General features: G+C 44.6%; 1 protein-coding gene across 20 annotated transcripts in view; it reads right to left on the minus strand.

The window, feature by feature from the left end:
• NCAM1 (neural cell adhesion molecule 1) overlaps positions 1-18,698 on the minus strand; it is a 310,094-nt gene that overhangs the window by 44,125 nt on the left and 247,271 nt on the right. For all 20 annotated transcript variants that reach the window (XM_036428047.2, XM_045578000.1, XM_045578002.1 and 17 more), the window contains exons 2-8: positions 13,401-13,475; positions 11,511-11,729; positions 10,310-10,453; positions 9,814-9,951; positions 8,490-8,607; positions 7,894-8,060; positions 4,614-4,756 (exon numbers count right to left, since the gene is read on the minus strand). In XM_036428047.2, coding sequence (XP_036283940.1) covers positions 4,614-4,756; positions 7,894-8,060; positions 8,490-8,607; positions 9,814-9,951; positions 10,310-10,453; positions 11,511-11,729; positions 13,401-13,475 — 1,004 coding nt within the window. The remainder of the gene's footprint in view (positions 1-4,613; positions 4,757-7,893; positions 8,061-8,489; positions 8,608-9,813; positions 9,952-10,309; positions 10,454-11,510; positions 11,730-13,400; positions 13,476-18,698) is intronic.

Here is an 18,698-nt window from a genome sequence, read left to right on the forward strand (position 1 = left end):
TCTTCTGATCTCAACTCTTCACCCCTCTCCTTTTCCTTAAATATTAAAGCTTCGTAAGCTTTTCTTCACCTGTCATTTCGAAGGAATATTCAAGTTAGGGCACTACAAATTTGTTCTGCCACAGATAGATGATGAAAATTATCATCCCAAAGTTTTATCCAGAATGTAAATGGTACTTGGAATTTAGCACCACTCACTCAAGTACCTGGCAATAGTTAAATGAATCTAGTTAGGAAGAGTAGTGAAATGCTGTGGACACAATATGAACACTAACACTTGCTTTGTATCTGCATTATCAATGATCTCAGTACACAATGATCTAACTGACCCATTGTCATGTTCAAATATGTTTTGATTTTGGTCAACATAATAGTGAGCACTAATAAATGAACTAACTTTAAGACAAATGATCTACCCTAATGATATTAATGACCCAAGTTTAACCCAGCTATTATCAGTCATGGAGTGAGACTAACTCAACCAGCTGACGCTTAGTAGGTATATAATAATCTCCAATTAGTGACTGGACTAAAAACCCAGAGACAAGATCATAGATAGGGTGTGACATGCTGGTTCACTATATTGTTTTATTTTTATTTTTACTTTTTAATGAAGAAAAACAAGTATTCCATTAGAAAGTCATTATCTATGTGTTTATGGCTGTAAGCCTTTTCTCTTCTCTTCTCAGTGAAGCAAAAGACCTAGATGCTTTAATTAGCTTATCTTGTGACTAACTTTATTAAAGAGATCATTAAGCCTTCCAGGGAAGTCATTAAAGTCACAAGAGGGCACCATGGTTTTCAGAGCTCCACCTTCTTAGCCAATGACCCAGTGGGAAGCCCTAGTGGCACTCTACAGGCTCTCTACTGGACTATGTCCCATTTAACATTTTTATCAGTAATTTGGACAAAGATATTTTATTTTTTTATTTTTTATTTTTTTAAAATATATTTTATTGATTTTGTACAGAGAGGAAGGGAGAGAGATAGAGAGTTAGAAACATTGATGAGAGAGAGTCATCGATCAGCTGCCTCTTGCACACCCCTTACTGGGGATATGCCCGCAACCAAGGTATATGCCCTTGACCGGAATTGAACCCGGGACCTTTCAGTCCCCAAGCCAACGCTCTATCTATTGAGCCAAACCGGTCCCGGCATGGACAAAGATATTTTAAGTGTTCATATAAGGTTGTAGCAATTAGCCAATGCAAATGCTAGATGACAGCTGCATGGGGAAGACCACTGCATTGCCTGTCATTGGGTCTTGTGCTTGGACTGTGGTCTGATTTCTAAAACTCATTATTTTCAATATATAAATAAAATAGGGAGCATGTGGATAGAAATTCCCTAGACCAACAGACCTCTAAAGGATAGTTCTTATGAAAGCCATTCTTGACTGGTTGGAAAGATAAACTCAAAGGTTTTCCTCCAGCCTTAGAGTGTTTATACATGTGGGATTTTGGTAATCACATGATTAGAAGTGGCTACTGTTATTTAGGGGGGAGGAGATTTGGTGCTACATATCTTGCAATACCATTCTTTATAGTCCCAGTAAAGGAAGAGTCTTCCCAATTTTCATAATGACCCCATTGAGAAACATTGCGTTGTAACCAGCAAAATATAATTTCTTAAAAAAAATAGAAATGAAATTCTGCATGATTGGTTAAGCAATCAATTGCATAAGAACAGGATAGGAGGCATGTGGCTTAAATGCAGTTCATGTAAAAGAAAGCTGAACATTTTAGTTGACCACAAGCTCAATACAAGGCAACAGGATTAGGAAACTGCTAAAGGGGCTAATGCAAGTCTAACTGCATTACAGCATCCAGATCAAGGGAGTAATAACTCATGGAAGTCTTCATCATTGACTCTGGGCACCACAAAATTTTAATGGAGCACCAGTGAGCTGATACCATCTATTAAGGGGCAACTATCGATAGTGAGGGAAAGAACAGACTGAAGAAAACTAAGTAGCTGCTTTAAGAGTTCTCATACAAAGAGTGGCTGCCAGAGTGGAAAGGCTGAAAAGCAGACCTCCTGGTCATCAGTGTTGGCTGACTGCCCTGCGGAGGGCTGACAATGTCACGTTTCAGGCAGGGCTGAGTGACTGTCTGGCAGATATGTTAGAAAGGGGTGCCAGGTAAGACTAAATAAACTCAAAGAGTGGCTTCCTTCCAATCTTCTGTGATTCAGGCCTTTTATGTGATCTAATTCTCAGGAGCCTTCCTCACCTTGGCAGTTCAATATGATTGTCTATTCTTATCTGCTTAGCATAGCATCCCGATTTTAAAAAGAAAATTGTTTCCTTCCATTCCTACAATTCAGTGACTCTAATCATGCCAGTACCTAATTACATATCATGCAACTTCAGATGGAGTTGCACATGAGGAGCATCTACCAAAATAAAAGTGAAGCTTACTATCCAGAGTCCAATCCCCCAGGAAGAGGCCACCTTTTTTTCTTAAGTATTAGCTGTCCATGGTATGAAGCTGGACATTGTACCTCTTTGATAGAGAATTAATATAAATGGCAACTTTTCTGTAAGGGCTTCATTAGGTAGGTGTGTTCATCTGGTGTCGCAGCACTGGCCAGCGTGGAGGACTTGTTCTCACATTGATTTATTTGTGTTCCAGTACTGTCACATCAAGTAAACCATTGTTGCTATGGCAAAACAGCACCATCTATGAGTATATCAAGCCTCCTGGACTTGAGAAAGTCTCTGCTGAACATCTTTGGCCTCAGCATTTAGTGAGTGTGAGTGTATATTAGTACCTGTTATTTGTTCTCATTCTGTGAAAATGAATTCATGGATACAAGCTAGAGAACCAAGCTACTAAAGGAGCTGAGGTAGGCAGAAATCTTAATAACTCTTCTGGTCTAGCTTAGCTATTGAGCTATTCCTAGAAAAGATATAGAATTTAAAAGCATCGTTCATCTGGATAGATGTTATCTCTGTCCTTCACTGAGGTCAAAGATACACACTGGGCCATTCTGGACAAATCTATTATGGGAAAACCTGTTAGGCAGCAGTCCTGTGGTTTAAGCCCTGGAATGCAAGTTCAATCCACACAACACACATGATGGTGGCAGAAATCTGAGCTGAAGGTTTAACCCCAATGTTGATAAAGAAAGCATCAAGTAAACACCACATTTCTTACTCCAGTACAATATCAAACAGCATATGCAAGTTTCAAAAATACTTAGCAGTTCCTTTGTTGAGTTAAGCCAAACTCAACTCTGGAGGTAAAACTTGCAAAAAATAATGGGTTTTGGAATGGAATTTCTGTTCCTTTTGACTCAGCCTTGCTTTCAATTAGTGGGACAGAAATCAATTCTTCAAGTGCAGATCCAAGTTTGGTTCTAGTGTCTCACACTGTCTCTTTTGGGTTTACTTGAGTTTACCCTCTCTTAGGATTTCCTTTAGGTAAGCAGAAGAGTGAAGATCTATACTTCCTGACATTTTGGTCAATAAGTAATCCATTACAAATGTCCTTTGAATCTAAGGCCATTACTTCTGAGTAGTTGACAAAGCCCATTACTACAGGATATATGAGGTGAGACTGGAGAGGTGCCCGAAGATGGTTTAAGTCGCTTTAAAACCGAGCTTCTTTCCTCTCCTGCATTTGGCCCACTTGGTAGCAAAAGGCAGTACATTGTGGGGGTCCCCTCAATTTTTTAAAAATATATATATTTTATTGATTTTTTAGAGAGAGAAAGGGAGAGGGATAGAGAGCTAGAAACATCGACGAGAGAGAAACATCGACCAGCTGCCTCTTGCACACCCCCTACTGGGGATGTGCCGGTAACCAATGTATTATACATGCCCTTGACTAGAATTGAACCTGGGACCTTTCAGTCCACAGGCTGACACTCTATCCACTGAGCCAAACCGGTTTTGGCAAGGGTCCCCTCAATTATTACATATTGTTCATAATAAAGATAGCTTTTTGGAGGCTTGGAAATCCACATGTTTTCAAGTGAAACCTCCCCAGTCATTTGAATTTGTCAGGAAGTTTGCTATGTTGTTCTTACACTCCCAGCAAATACACTGTAGAGCCTAGAGCAATCATCATCACTTGGAAACTGCTAATTATTTTTGCCTTTAGACCAACATGATATACAAATGTGATCGAGAATACAGGCAGACACAAAGGCAACCAAGCTTTTGTGCACAGAGTGCTTGTATAGCATGAGTATACAAAATACGAGAAGAATTGACAGGCTCTGACCCTATAACTTCCAGGAGACATTTCCTTGGCTCCTGAGTTGAGGAGGACATCACCTGGAGCACCAGGACGTCAGTTTGCCTTGTTCCCCACAGCCCCAAATCCTGCGTTTGAAAATCACTACCTTCTTCCTCCCCAGAGAGCTACCTTGACCAATACCCACTAACATCACACCCCTGCCAATCTACGCAATGAACTGCACCCCTCCCATTGTCAGAGGATGTGGAGCAGGATGCGTTCAGGTGGGGGGAGGAGGAGACCACAGAACCTGCACTCCAGTGACCAAATCCCCCGTCTGGCTCACCGAGGAGAATTGGGCACTGGGCAGACTCAATCCGCCTCGAGTCTGCGTGCCATGCCCTGAGACTCTTGGGTGGCGACATTATACCTTTTCTTCGCTGCTGATGTTTCGGGTGGAAGTTCTCCAGGTGATGGAGGGAATGGGGTCTCCTGAGGCTTCGCAGGTAAGAGTGACCTGCTCCTCTAGTTCCATGGCGGTCTGGTTCTCTACATAAGTGATTTTGGGTTTTGCTGAAAAGACAAAACATCCCTGTAATGTTTATCTAACCTTCTCAGTGCCCCAGGTTTAAGTGGTAGCATGAACAAGGTTATCTACTTCCTAAGTATAGGCTGTACTCCAAGGCATGCACACAGCAACACCACAGTGATAATAAAAACAGCACCCTGTGTAGTAAGAGCGCTAAGTGAGGGCAATGGATGCAAGAGGCATGGAGCAGAGAAAGAGCACTCCTCTGACTGGCGTCTTGGTGGGGACAGAGCTTTTGGGCTGGGCCATAAGATTTTCAGTAGGGGAAACTTTGGGGTGAAGACTGAATCATTCCATGGGTAAAACTGGTTGAAGGAAAGCAAAAAAGCAAGAATACATGAGGAGAGGGTTGGGAAGAGAGTCACATGTTTGTGTATCAAAGCAGAGCAGGCAATGCCACATCTTGGCATAGAGTCTTGACCACCTGTTAAGGTTCTTGCTTGAATTCTGTATGGAGGCAGGTCGAGGCCATTGACAGTATTTGATCAGAGAGATGAAATGGTAATTTGCATGATAAGAAGGTTAATCTAGAAATAATTCAAGATGATTTAGCAAGGAGAAAACCTTGAGGCGGGAAAACAACTTGGGAGCTCTGGCAGTGCCCCAGCTGTGATGTGACAGTTCTGATTGGGCCATGTCAGGGGGACCAAAAGGTCGTCTTCGAGAGAGATGCTAAAGAAAAGCTTTATGGGAAGTGGCAAGTGAGCAAGGATAGGAGGGATGGCAAGAAACAAAAGAAGGAATGAGGAGGAGCCAGATGATGCTGAGATTCGTAATGCCTACGAAAGTTGTGTGGCATTAACTCAAGTACGGAAATGTGGTGGGTAACTTGGGTTGTGGAGTGGGCTACGGGGGAGGGAAGGAGATGAGTTGAGACGAGTTCATTTTCCAAATGTTTTGGGTAATGCAAGAAAGCACAAGCATTCAAAGCTGAGTTAAATGTTAACACATTAGAGAAAATTGAATTTTCCCAATTTAAAACAATTATACTCTGAAATTGCTAAACCTTCCATAGAAAAGATAACACAGCACAAGTGTAACTCATTTCACTAATAGAGAAAAGGCCAGACTAGATAAACAAATGAAAAATAAGTAAATTAAAATTATGGCTAATTTTTGAAAAAAAACTGCATTTCCTTTATATTCAGATTTACCCAGTAACCTCATGTAGGCTAACAAACTACTGCCTACATACAGCCTCCAAATTGAGGCCCTTGATTCTGCTTTAATAAACAGAAAATAATGATAGAGCTTTGCATTCTCTGTAGAAAATATCTGCTTCTATATAAAACTACCACATAGTTCAAATACTCTCCTGAAGTTAATCTGTACTAACAGCCAGCACTGCAAATCCTTGATTGCCAGCCAGCACATGGGCTCATTTCAGCCAGTGTGGCCCAATGATCATGCATTTGAACCCATGGAGCCCATAAATAAGGTCTTCCTCTAGGAAGGCTTTGTGTCTACCCTGATAAATAGGACTTTGAGAAAGGCCACAGCTCATCTTGGATGCAGTAAGTGTTAAGTGCTGTTGAGAAGGCGGTATGTACTCAGTTACATACTGAATTAATCTGAATCAAACTGATACACTGTTTATAAACCCAATTGTTATTAATGAATAAATAAGATTCATCTGTGATTAGTAAGTCCAATTACATATAGATGCTTGATTTTCAAAGCTCTGTGTTTACAAACATGGATCAGTTCTCCAGATCAGGCTAAACAAGCAGGTCCCATGCAGCTTCCCAGGCATGAACCTCTGACACCTGCACTAGTAGTACTATCTACAATGGACTAGCTCATGTGTGGAAAGCTGTATGTGTGTGTGTTTTTTTTTTTAAAATATACTTTTATTGATTTCAGAGAGAGAAAGGGAAAGGGAGAGCTATTGTAGACACATCAATGATGACAAAGAATCATTGATCAGCTGACTCCTACAGGCCCCCTATTGGGGATCGAGCCTGCAACCCAAGGCATGGGCCCTGCAGAGGAATAGAACTGTGACCTCCTGGTTCATAGGTTGACACTCAACCACTGAGCTACACTGGCTGGGCTTAGCTGTGGTTTTTAAAAAGATGAGCAGAGAGAGTAGAGAGCCATTAGGTTGAACATTTTCCCACCACAAATCCTTTTTCCAAGGTCAGGTCAAAATTTACTTCAGTTTTAAATGCATGGGAATTAACTGAGTTCATAAAGAAGTGAATAGAGGTGTGAGGACTCTTTTCATGACTTTTATGACACTGTTTCACACAGGCCAGGGAAAAAAGAAAAGGGAAATGGAAGCACTGGTCACTAACATGTACTAAGGGCCTATGATGAGTCTGGTTGTGTTGGGTGTGCTAGAGAAAAGGTCTCTCACCTTCACTAAGTGTGTGCTCTGCCATCTTGGATTCTACACACTCAGTGGAGGTGAGAGACAAGCAATTCCCAAAATAAATATGTAAATGAGGCTAGCTCAGGTACTGATCAGTACCATGAAGAAGACACAGTAAGATTAATGGGGTGGTAATACAGTTGCTGCATGAGGCAGGGCAGTGAAGGGAGGACTCATTGAGAAGGTGGTTGAGTTGAGATCTGAATGGTGGAAGAGGAGAAGCAGCTGGGAGCAGATCTGGACGAATGACATTCCAAGCAGAAGGAACATCACGTGCACCGTCCCCGAGGCAGGGAACAACCGTGCTATGCCCCGAGGGACAGAAAGGAGGCCTGAGGCTGTTGAATGTGGAACAAAGTGGAGGAAGGATGAGATGGGGAAGGAAGATGGGCTAGCTCAGGTTTACTCTCGTGCCCAAGGTAGGAAGTCTAGATCTTATTCTGATTGCAATAGGAAGTAATGGGAGGGCTTTAAACAGAGGAGTGACACTAAGGTCATTCTCACACTTAAGGAGTGAGCAGGAGGGGATGAAGGGGACCCATGAAAGGTAGGCAGGGAGACCAGCTAGGAGGCTGTCTCACTGACCAGGGGAGCAGGAGGGTGGCTTGAACCGGGGCATAGGTGACAGAGCTGGCACGAAGAAGCTGCATTTGGGATAGATTCTGAGGCAGAGTGGACAGGCCCTGTGTATGGATTGAGTGTTCAGGGTAAGGGGAATTTAGTGACCTTGATTCCCACTGTCCTTACCAAAAACTTTGAGGTGGATGGACGCGTCTTGCTCTCCAGCTTTGTTCTCGGCGATGCAGACATACTCAGCCTCATCGTTCTTATCCACCCTCCTGATGGTCAGCTCTGAACTGTCGTCACTAAAGACATACTTCTCGTCTTCCTCATTCTCTATCAGATCCCCATCCCTACAGGGTGCACAAAGACAAAGTACCATGATTTTGACCACAGAGGGAAGATGTTTGTTTTTAATTTGTTTTCATAAAATGCAGTCTGAGCCCATGAGAAAGGCTCAGTCTTCACAAAAAGTTAAGACATCAAATTGTATTTCCAAATATTCCTTAGATTTCTCCACCCAAACTTTTGATTCTGTCCCTGGGCTATAAATTGCACTCTCAGACACACCAAAGAGGGCCTCTCTACCCATGGACTGAGGATGCAGGAGGAATCCAATGCACAAGGCAGGAGAACCGTGCAGGAGAGTGCAGCCTGTACTTGGAGTCAAGGACATCCCCAGGCAGGCTGTCCCTGCTCCATGGCAATGCCAACCCGGAGCAGGCCCTGTGCTGGCTCCTTCTCCACTAGTCCCTGATCCAACGCAGGAGCCAGAGTCTTACTTTGTCCAGCTCATGGTGGGCTCCGGGAAGCCTTCAGCATCACACACCAAGGTGACAGACTGGCCGAGGTTGGCGGTGGCATTCACGATGCTTTGCCTGGCCTGGACGGTGGGCGGTACTGAAGGAAAGAAAGGCTGTCAGGGGTGGTTGTGAAAACTTGGAAGAATCCAGTGGCCTGAAGAAGAGGCACTTCTAGGGAACCCTAAGTCAAGGGTCACACCTGGGGGTCAAGGGTCCTGGGCAGCTGCAGAGATAGTATAAGGGATCTAAATTCAGGCACATACTAAATAATTACTATAAACTGAATAAATAATTTACCCCAAAATGCACTAGTGTTTTATAACAATATACAGGTGTGGAAAAAAGTAGGATTACAAGTGTGTTATTTATTTATTACTTACTATCTTTATTATTATTGATCTACTTTTGCTCACACCTGTATAATGTTGTATTTTAGTAATATGGCATCCAAAGCTATATTAATGCATTTTATTCATTTAAAAATGGTATTCAATTCGTAGTAGCTATTTATTATTATATATTTTTTTCAATCAGTGTATATTCAACTTACAACTACCATGGCTAGGGAACTTGATATTCAAAATGGGACTCTTCATACTGGAAAACGTTGAAACTCCTGATCCCGGCGATTAAATGGTTATTGCCTATTTGAAACGCACCAGTGCACCAGGGTGACATTTCTCTGGAAATGTCATAAGCAGCCCTGTGCACAAACTGTTTTACCAAAGGAATGAAGTGGGGGAGGGGTGTTGGCAAAAGTATATATCAATAGCCCAAACAATCTGACCATGATATACTTATTTTCTTAATACTGACATTATAGTTTCCTGTAAACATCTTGTAAATGTCAGATCGATTCCACTGGTGTGTTTATTTGACACTGCAAATTGAGATTAATAAGCCCATGGGCCATGATTCTGACTATTCTGAAGCCTGAATTGATTATAGTATTTTCTTTGCACAATGAACCAGGGGACTAATTTCACAATTATGGTAGCATAAGGACAGCGGAGGCTGAATAAGAATGTATTAGTAAGCACAGGCAAAGTGATTCAAGACAATGAAGGGCATTCAAAAACTGCATTAATAGTCCCCACAGTTAAGGGAAACGCAGAAGACAAGTATATATATTGTTTTTGTTTTTTGTTTTTTAAAGAACTAAGCAGGAGGCAATAGGAAGTAGGGGGATTCAGCCGAGATTGAATGAGTCTACACTTTATACATCAAGGAGGAGGTTAAAGAAAATGATATTGGGGACCAAGGTTGTAGCATTGGAGATAGCAGAAAGAACAGATCTCCTCACCATTCACAATGACCTGAATGTCCTTGAAGTTGATCTCCCCCCGTGCCAGGATCCTGCCCTCACATCGGTAAGTACCCTCATCTGTTTTCTTGATGTTCCGAATCTGCAGGTAGTTGTTGGACAGGACTATGAATCGGACTAGAAGAGACAAGAGGCAGGTCCATCCAAGGATCAGTTAGAGAACTTGTATCTGTAGGAAGGTCGCTGAGCCTTTCCCTTTTCCTAGCTTCAGTCTTATGGGGTGTTGCTTTAAGCTGAAATAAGAAAATGTGTCTCTGGCTTTGACATAGAGCCAAGACCAAATGCCTATTGTCAATTTGTCTCTTTCTTTGGAGAAAGTCCCTGAACATACAAGCTACAGACATATACCCATCTAGGATCTAAACTGCATGTGGTTCTGGAGTTTAGGTCAAAATGTCTCAGAGGCCAGCAGAGATGGAACTCTAGGGGACTTGGTGGCCCAGGAGAAGGCTGCTGCCAGGGAATCAGGTCTCACCATCTTTTTTCAGGATGACATCTCGGCCTTTGTGTTTCCAGATGATGGTTGGGGGTAGAGAGCTGACCACATCACACACGATCACTGCGTCTTCCCCCTCCCTGAATTCCTGGGGAGTTGGTGCATTCTTGAACATGAGCTTCTCTGGAAAATGAGCAAGAAAAGAATGAGGGAAAACAGCTGGTTTACCTACAAAGATCCTTTTCCACTGGAGCCAAACTGCCTGGATTCCAGTTGCAGGCAACTCTCAAGACATATATACAATGGAATAGAGAGGTTTCTACCCAGTACTTAGTCAAAGATGCCAGGTGGAGCAGCTGGCACAAGTAGGGGAATATGCTGTGGAAGTTTGGCAATCAATTTCTATCAATGAGTGCTACATTTATCACACTTTGTGCATGAAACATCTGTGGAGGGAAAGGAAGGTCTTTACCAGGGTCCCTTGCCATGTGGAATAGTGCCATTGAGACACAGTGTGTAAGTAGAATGAACTGGTAGAACACCTATTCTACAATGAACAGCAGGAGTTATCAATCCCTTCTCTGTCTCCCACTCTGTGTGGTAGTCCAACCTCAACTTTCCTGCAGCAGATAGAATTTTAAAGAATAGAACAGAAGAAAAGAAATAATGGCAATAAATACTGTGACAATCCATACTGTTCCTTTAGTGGTCACCTACCATTACACTGGCCAATGGAACAGAGGCATGATTACAAGGTGATGAGATGCCACCATCAGACCAAGTAGCAATTGTAGCTGCCTGTTCTGAGTGGAACGGTGTGTTCAAAGAGATAATATCCCCCTTACCCTCCACTGAGCTTTTTGACTCCATTACCAGCACGGGAGAGTGAAATAAGAGGGGATCCTAAATTGTACAACGGTTAGTCAATACTTGGGGAAGTGATGAGGCACCCATAATAGTTCTCTGGGAACTGTGTAGTTTGAATTTAGAGTTGGATGCCAGTGGGAGGTTGCTGTGACCAGCATGAACCCGAGTTGTGAGTTCTGAGTTGGCCCAGGATCATTTAAGAGCATATTGGAGCTCTTAGTACAATTCAGAAAATACTTAGGTTGAGGCAAGATGGAAAGAAGCCCTGTCAAGCCGTCAGATGGTCCTCTTTTGCCATCCCACTCTGCCTGCTGCCCATGTATCTTCCTGGCCAAAGACGAGGGCAAATATATAAGGAGGAGGAGGCTCTTACGGAAGATCTTCACGTTGACGGTGGCCTCTGACTCACTGCCGTCTTCGCCAGTGACCACACACTTGTAAATGCCGGCATCGTCAATGTCGGCGTTGTAGATGGTGAGGGTGGAAGAAGAGTCGTCATTCCATACCACTGAGATCCGCTGCTGGTTCGGGGTGAGCTTTTCTCCATTGGGGGAGAACCAGGAGATGTCTTTATCTTTGGCCTCCCCTGCCACTGAAGAGGAAGAGATTATTTTCGAACCACAGAAGTTAAAAAGATGAAGTCCTCTCATGGGTCACTGGTACTAAGTAAGAACTACCATACAGAGACCATCGGGCATAATGATTGGGAAGCATGACCATTTATGTAGAGTGTCACTCTGGCTTCTGTGTTGAACTATGATTACGTAACCCCAGCTATGATATTTGGAAGGGACTCAACAAGTACTGGTACCAGTATCTCATAGCAGTCCTATCGAGGAGATATTTGCTGAGGACCTACTGTGTGCTGAACACTCATCTAGGAGCTTACAGCCTCATGAATGAGAGTGGGGGGCAAAGGGAGTCAGCATATCTTGGAGTTGAGATCGAGGAACTAGCTGGTTTGAGCGAAGTGATCAGTTTGTGTTCAGAAGCTCAGATTGTGGTCTCTTGAGTGGAAGATGAGACACTGGTTAGCTAGGAGTGCAGACTCCAACTACTTTTATCCTAACATCTGCCTGCACAAACTGGCATGACTGGCATTCCAGCAGCCCTGACACAGACAGACACATTCATCTCCTACAATGCTGAGAAGAAGACAGCTAGAATCAGCCAAATGTCCTTTCCCCAGGCACTGAGGAGGGACAGATATTGCTGCTCAGCTGCCCCAGACACTGAGCTGGACCAGGGCTCTGGACCCGGCCACGTGGCTTCATCCAGCCCTCTGCACACGCCTCCCTAACACACACCACCATCCCCGCACATATGCTTGTTTTGGAAATGAAGCAGTCTTCCTCTCAGGACCCATTATGTTTTCAATAAATATCGCTATTTGCAAGATGTGCTGTGGGCTCCAGGCTGCATACCTAGATCATGTAAATTGCCAAAATGAAGGTGAAGCTGGAGTGAACGCATCCGGAGGCCGCAGCCACCTCACCCAATGCAATCAGGGTAACATTCCAAGGCCCCTCCTGCTGCAAGTGGCTCGTTAAATGTCCCAGTTTACACCTAGCTCAGCTTTTTCCTGTTTCCCCCACTTTCCAAATTCCAGGTGTATCACCTACAGATAATTCAAAGCTTAATGCAAAGCCTGATCCTCCACAGGCCAGCTCCTGGTAATTATCTGAGCTGTGGAAACCGGGCATAATTTCTAGAGAGAAAACAAGGACCCCAGCTCTGACAATCCTAGAGCCCTGGTGGGGGCAATGGGACAGAATATTGAATTCACAATGGACCTGGAAACCCAGGACACACATCCACATTGCAGAAGAGACACCAGTGCTCAATTTCCATTCAGGCAAGTTTGGCGCTTGGATGTTCCTGTTCTGGGGATTCTGAGAATAAGCCTCACACTGACTCACTGAGGCATCATTTCTTCCTCTGCTGTCAGTTACGGGCTCTGAATGTGTGCAGAGTGGAGGTTTGGAGCTGACTCACTCTTCTGGGAGTTGTGCTGACTCTCCCAGGAACATCCCCAGTGCTCCACCACCAAGTGCAAGTCCAGGTACAATTCCCTGTGCTGGGGCTGCCCTTGGAGAGGGGCCAGAGAGGGCCCGAGAGCATTCTTGGCTCCCAAGTCACACTATTGACCCTGCAGCAAAGCTAAACCAAGAATTCTGGGTGCGGTGTGTGCAGTCAGCACACAACCCATGGCTGTTGGTCTGCAGGGAGGATGCCCTGCATGCAGCAGGCCCTGGGCACTTGCCTTGGCATAAGAAGAACTTGGACTCTCCAACGCTGATTTCGCCCTGGCTGGGAACAATATCCACCTGCAGAGAAACTGAGAGAGAGGAAGTCCAGTTTAAACACACATTCACATTCCTAAGAATGAAAAAAGGAGCTTTCATTCAAAACTGGCATTTAGAGCAGAGGGAGAAGTTTGTTTGGGCTTTAAGAACCGGCCACCATCATAGACTCCACGGGTCCTCCTGTGGATTCCAGGAGTGGACATGGTCTGACCACTCACTGTGGCACTGCCACCTCTGCCTTCTAGTGCCAGGCGCCCTGGGAGGTCTGGGATGATCTCTGCACTGAGAGGTTCTGTACAGGCTATGGTTCTATTCCAACCAACAGCACTTCTGAGAGTCACGGACACAGCAGCTCAACAGCTACTTTTGGGACCTGGGGCTGTGTGAGAGGGCAGCCTGCAGCTCCAGAACTCCGCACAGGGGTCTCCTGCCAGCCTGTCACACTGCCATGCTTAGTGACTATGGAGAAGGACCCCACGGGGTGGCCCAAATGGATTTGGAAGTAGGAGGTGCCAATTCTCACCTTTCTCATGACTGGAGGACCAATGCATCTCTTTCCATAACAGGAGCCAGCATCACACATCCCCACCCTGATGAGTCAGACCCCCTTCTGAAATGCTGGCGCCTGTGCCCTGTTAAGTTCCCTGGGTACCCTGACAGCTTGACCTGAGTTTTTACTTGCATAGCCACGCGCTCCGTCATTGCATTCCATGGATAAGACAAAACACATTGTACTGGGTCTCAGATTCCTGTACTCATTCGGCTCCTTGTTTATCTGTTCAGGACAGATAACTGTATCCATGAAAATACAGTTTTAGGGCAGAAAGGAAATGTTTTTGTTCATTTGGGTTCCACTTCCTCCTGCCTCCTTTCCTTTTAGTAAATCTGACGGCCAACAGACATTTGGTTCAATGCATGTAGCTTCGCAAAGGAGCTTGGAAGAAACAGGCAGGGTAATACAGACCCCGTGAGCCCCTCCTTAGAACAGCCATTTTCCCTGCACAGTGGCGGTGGGAACGCTGGTTGCCATGGTGAAGCACTTGCAGGCAGAGCTGTCGCAGGTCTCAGTCTGCCCCCATTTGAAGAAGGGACCACAGTCATGCTCAGCTGAATGGAGGGATCAAAGGGCCTGAGTGGGGGCTTTGAAGGGGAGCATCTCAGCTATTAAGGGTAAGGCTTTCCTAACCTCCTACCAACAGACAAAGCAGACCATGGCACAACCCAGCAGGGGCAGCAGAGGAGGATGGCTTGGAGAAGACAGAGACCGAAAAGCAAAGGAGCCAGGATAAGGGGCAGAGTCAGGCACAGGGTCCAGCTAGGAGAGGATGCCGAACACTCCACTGTGAGGATAAGAGGCGGGGACTCAAAGACTGCCAACACTGGTTTGGAAGAAATATCACAGTGGTGGAGGGGCAGCTGGTCTCTCCCTCAGGTGGCTAGCTGCTGATTACTCATTGGGGGCTCAGGACTGAATTCTTCCTGAGAGCTGTGCAGTCTTCGCCTCCCTTCCCTGCTTGTCGCCCACAGCACACAGAACTGCAGTGGAACACAGGGTCAGACGAGGGACACTGCAGCCACGGCACCCGTGTGACTGGCTGGGCTGCTTCTCCCATCACTCTTGTCCCCATGGAGTCAGTGCCACTCAAGTCTACATTGAGGGAACCGGAAAGAGTCTCAGCCATCACCGTGTCCTGCCTCCTCATTTTCTGGATGAGAAAAGTAAGGTAGAGTGACTTCCTGAAGGTAACTTCCAGGTAGGGCCAGGGTGACCCCAGAGCCCAGGCCACCCGGATTTCAGCTCAGTGTTCTTTCTACTGTGCAATGCTGCCTCTGCAAGTAGAGGCTGAACTGTTTCCATTCAAGTTAACAAGCAACCTGGCCAACCAGGGGAGCAACCTGGCCCTCTGACTCACCACCTCCTACCAGACCAGAGCGAGCTCAGAACGAACAGGACCCGCAGTGCTTTAGGCAATAGCACAGTGCCATCCACCTTAAGGGCAAGCAGGACCTTTTTTATCCCCTTCTGGAGCTCAAATTCTAAGGTACAAGAGGCCTATGAAGCCCAGATGCTATGCCCAGGCCATCCGCCTCCTTTGTGCTTCCCCAGGGTACTCGCTCGGGCACTGGAGGCTATTTCTGCCCGCAGAGTTCACAGCCCACGTGCTGAGCCCCGCAGCCAGCTCCCACATCTGGATCTCATTACTCTCACAGAACCTTTGCTGCTCCGAGAAGAATATTCTTACGCCAAGTGAAAAAACAGCCTTCTTCTTCTTCTTCTTCTTTTTTTTTTTTTAAGCTCTTTTGAAACAGAACATGACTCTCAGGGGGCCGGAGAACATGGCAAGGCTGAAGGCTTTCTTACTCAGATGTGGCTGGTGTCTACCTCTGGGCCGTGGTGGGAAATGAGAAATAAGAATTTCAAAGGAATTCGTACTCTAGCAGATCCCATGCACACATTTGTCACCACAGACATTTTTAAAGGAGAAAGATCCATGTAGAATCCTGACCCTTTGAGCTCATGGAAAAGATGGTGAGATTCCTCCTTTCACAAAGCAGTGCCAGCTGGGCCGGAGGAAGCCCAGACTCTGAATGTGTTCCACTGCCACACATGCCGGTTCTTCCTCCCCAAATGCCACTGTGAATGATCAGGTTTAAAGAAACAGCTTCAGGTGTGGATAGAAGTTTTCTAACTTCCAACTCCCATAGCAGAGGCTAGCTATAGAGTTTTAGTTGCTAAAGAAAAGGGAATTCATGCTTCAGTTAATAATTTTAAGTGGAACTCCTGCTCCAACCTGCAAAATCCCCTCCGCTTCCTTTCTTTCTATTAGTTCTTTCATTGTTTCCAATGAAACTTGTTAACTTGTACCCTTCTCTAGTTGCATATATGAATGAAATTTTCGAATCAGGCGTAACTCTTACGTTAAAGAAACTTATGAAATAATTTCTCCCAGAAAAATATCTCATCCCCTACTTTGTATTAACATTGCATGTTGGGCCCATCTTCCTGCAGCTGCTTCACACTCTCTGGTTTACCAAAGACACTTCCTTATTTAATCTGATGTGCACAATAGTTCTGAGATATAAAAAGTCCGATATTGTTTCCTTTCTATAAAAGAGGAAATTAAAGTCATCTCAGAAAAATGAGATGACTTGTCCAGGGTAACACAGCTAATGAGAGTAAAGTCAAGATTAAAAGTCATTTAATTTTAAGGCTAGCTCTTTCCCACACTGCACAACTATTATGACCTTCTGTTGGCCACCCAATAGTATTCTTTTCTTTTCTTTTTTTAAATATATATTTTATTGATTTTTTTACAGAGAGGAAGGGAGAGGGATAGAGAGCTAGAAACATCAATGAGAGAGAAAAATTGACCAGCCGCCTCCTGCACACCCCTATTGGGGACGTGCCCACAACCAATGTACATGCCCTTGATTGGAATAGAACCTGGGACCTTTCAGTCCACAGACCGATGTTCTATCCACTGAGCCAAATCGGTTTCAGCTAGTATCCTTTTCTATTCCTTATTATTTGCTCTCTTCCCAAATTATGGGCTAGAAAGAGCAGAGTGCACAGAAATCTTATAATCAAGTTGCTTTTATCATTTTTACCATGGTTAACTGTAACTGGCCTCCTTGCTCACAGATAATCACAGCATTACTAGAGACTCGATGCATGAATTCATGCATGGGTGGGGTCCCTCAGCCTGGCCAGCAATCTTGGCTGATTGGGGCTGTCTCGCCCAGTCCTGATCAGGGCCGATTGGTGCTGGCCGACTGGGGAGATGGACCTTGGGAGGTTGGTCAGCTGCGGGAGGTTGGTTGTGAGAGGGTACTGATCACCAGGGAGAAGCTCCTGCATTGAGCATCTGCTCCCCTGATGGTCAGTGTGCATCATAGCAACTGGTCAATCAGTCGTTCAGTCAACCGGTCTTAATGGTCACTTAGGGGAAGTAGGGCTTCAGAGCCAGAATTAATTGTAATGGAGGAGTTAAGAATCAAACCCAGGATGAATGGAGAGGAAGGCCCAGCCATTTTTATCCCTGTGAACAGACAGAAAAAAGATTCTCCTGAGATTGAAATGTTCCCCTTGTCTCATTTAGAAAGTAAATTACCCTGTGGGAGAGTTTTATGTTTTAAGATGTATTTTCTGTTTAAATGTCTTTTTTTTTTTAAAGATATAATATTCTGAAAGATATGCTGACTTGTTTATTAGGAAATAACTTTAGCTGTGGATAAAAGTTTTATAACTTCCAACTCACATAATAGAAGATAGTTATAGAGTTTTAGTTGCTAAAGAAAAGGGAATTCATGTTTCAGTTCGTCAAAGATGCTAAGGCACTTATCAGGATGGGAGGGAGTCTTACAAAGGCAAAGCGACAGGAAAACATTATTCTGATTTTAGAAAGGGGTTCACAGGTTTCCCTGGAGTCAGCAACTTCTTGCAGCAGTTTATTGTCCTGGTGTCCTTTCCAGGTTCTAATGGGCTTGCGGAGATGGAAACTGAGAGCAGGAAGTGAACCCAGGTCTCTGTCCAGCTGATTCAAAAGACTTTCTGTTAAACAGTTACAAAAACGGCTGCTGAGGAAGACAGAGAGCAGCCGTGCCGAGGGCCAGGGCAAGGCAGGCACACCTGAGGCAGAGGCCTGGCCACAATACCAGAGACAGGCCAACTAGATCAGTGGCTACACACCAGATGAGGGGGCATTCTAGAACCTTTGGGCTCATGGAAAAGATAGTGAGATCTCAGATTAGCTAAGGATTTCTGAAAAAAGGATTCAAGTTTCACTATATGTTTATTTGGTAAGCTATTATTCTATTGATACAAGTGAGCCTTAAATGTCACTTAACCACTTTAACAAAGTAAATGGAATGCTAGTGGCTCTTTCATTTGGAAAAGGCAGATGTCTGCACCAGGAGGGTCATGACTGAGGCAGCCCCACTTGTGGGCAACAGTTTGCTCTCATTGGTAGCAAACTGCTCAAGGGAAAAAGGGCAACTTCACTGCTAAAGCAGCCAAACTCAAGGAAAAGTAAAAGGAAGTTCTGCAGGATGATTAAGGCCAAAGACCCTGGGACAGACTGTGAGCTTGAATCTCAGCCCTGCCACTACTAGCTGTGTGATCTTGGCCAAGTTATTTAACCTCTGGTGCTTCTGTTTTCTTATCTGCAAAATGGGGAAAACAGAACTGCTCTCTTAGGGGTGTTGGAAAGATTAAATGAATTAACATATGAGAAGCACTTAGAATAAGGTCTGGC

The sequence above is a fragment of the Pipistrellus kuhlii genome, unplaced genomic scaffold (assembly GCF_014108245.1).
Source record: "Pipistrellus kuhlii isolate mPipKuh1 unplaced genomic scaffold, mPipKuh1.p scaffold_m20_p_9, whole genome shotgun sequence".
Taxonomy (NCBI): Eukaryota; Metazoa; Chordata; class Mammalia; order Chiroptera; family Vespertilionidae; genus Pipistrellus; species Pipistrellus kuhlii.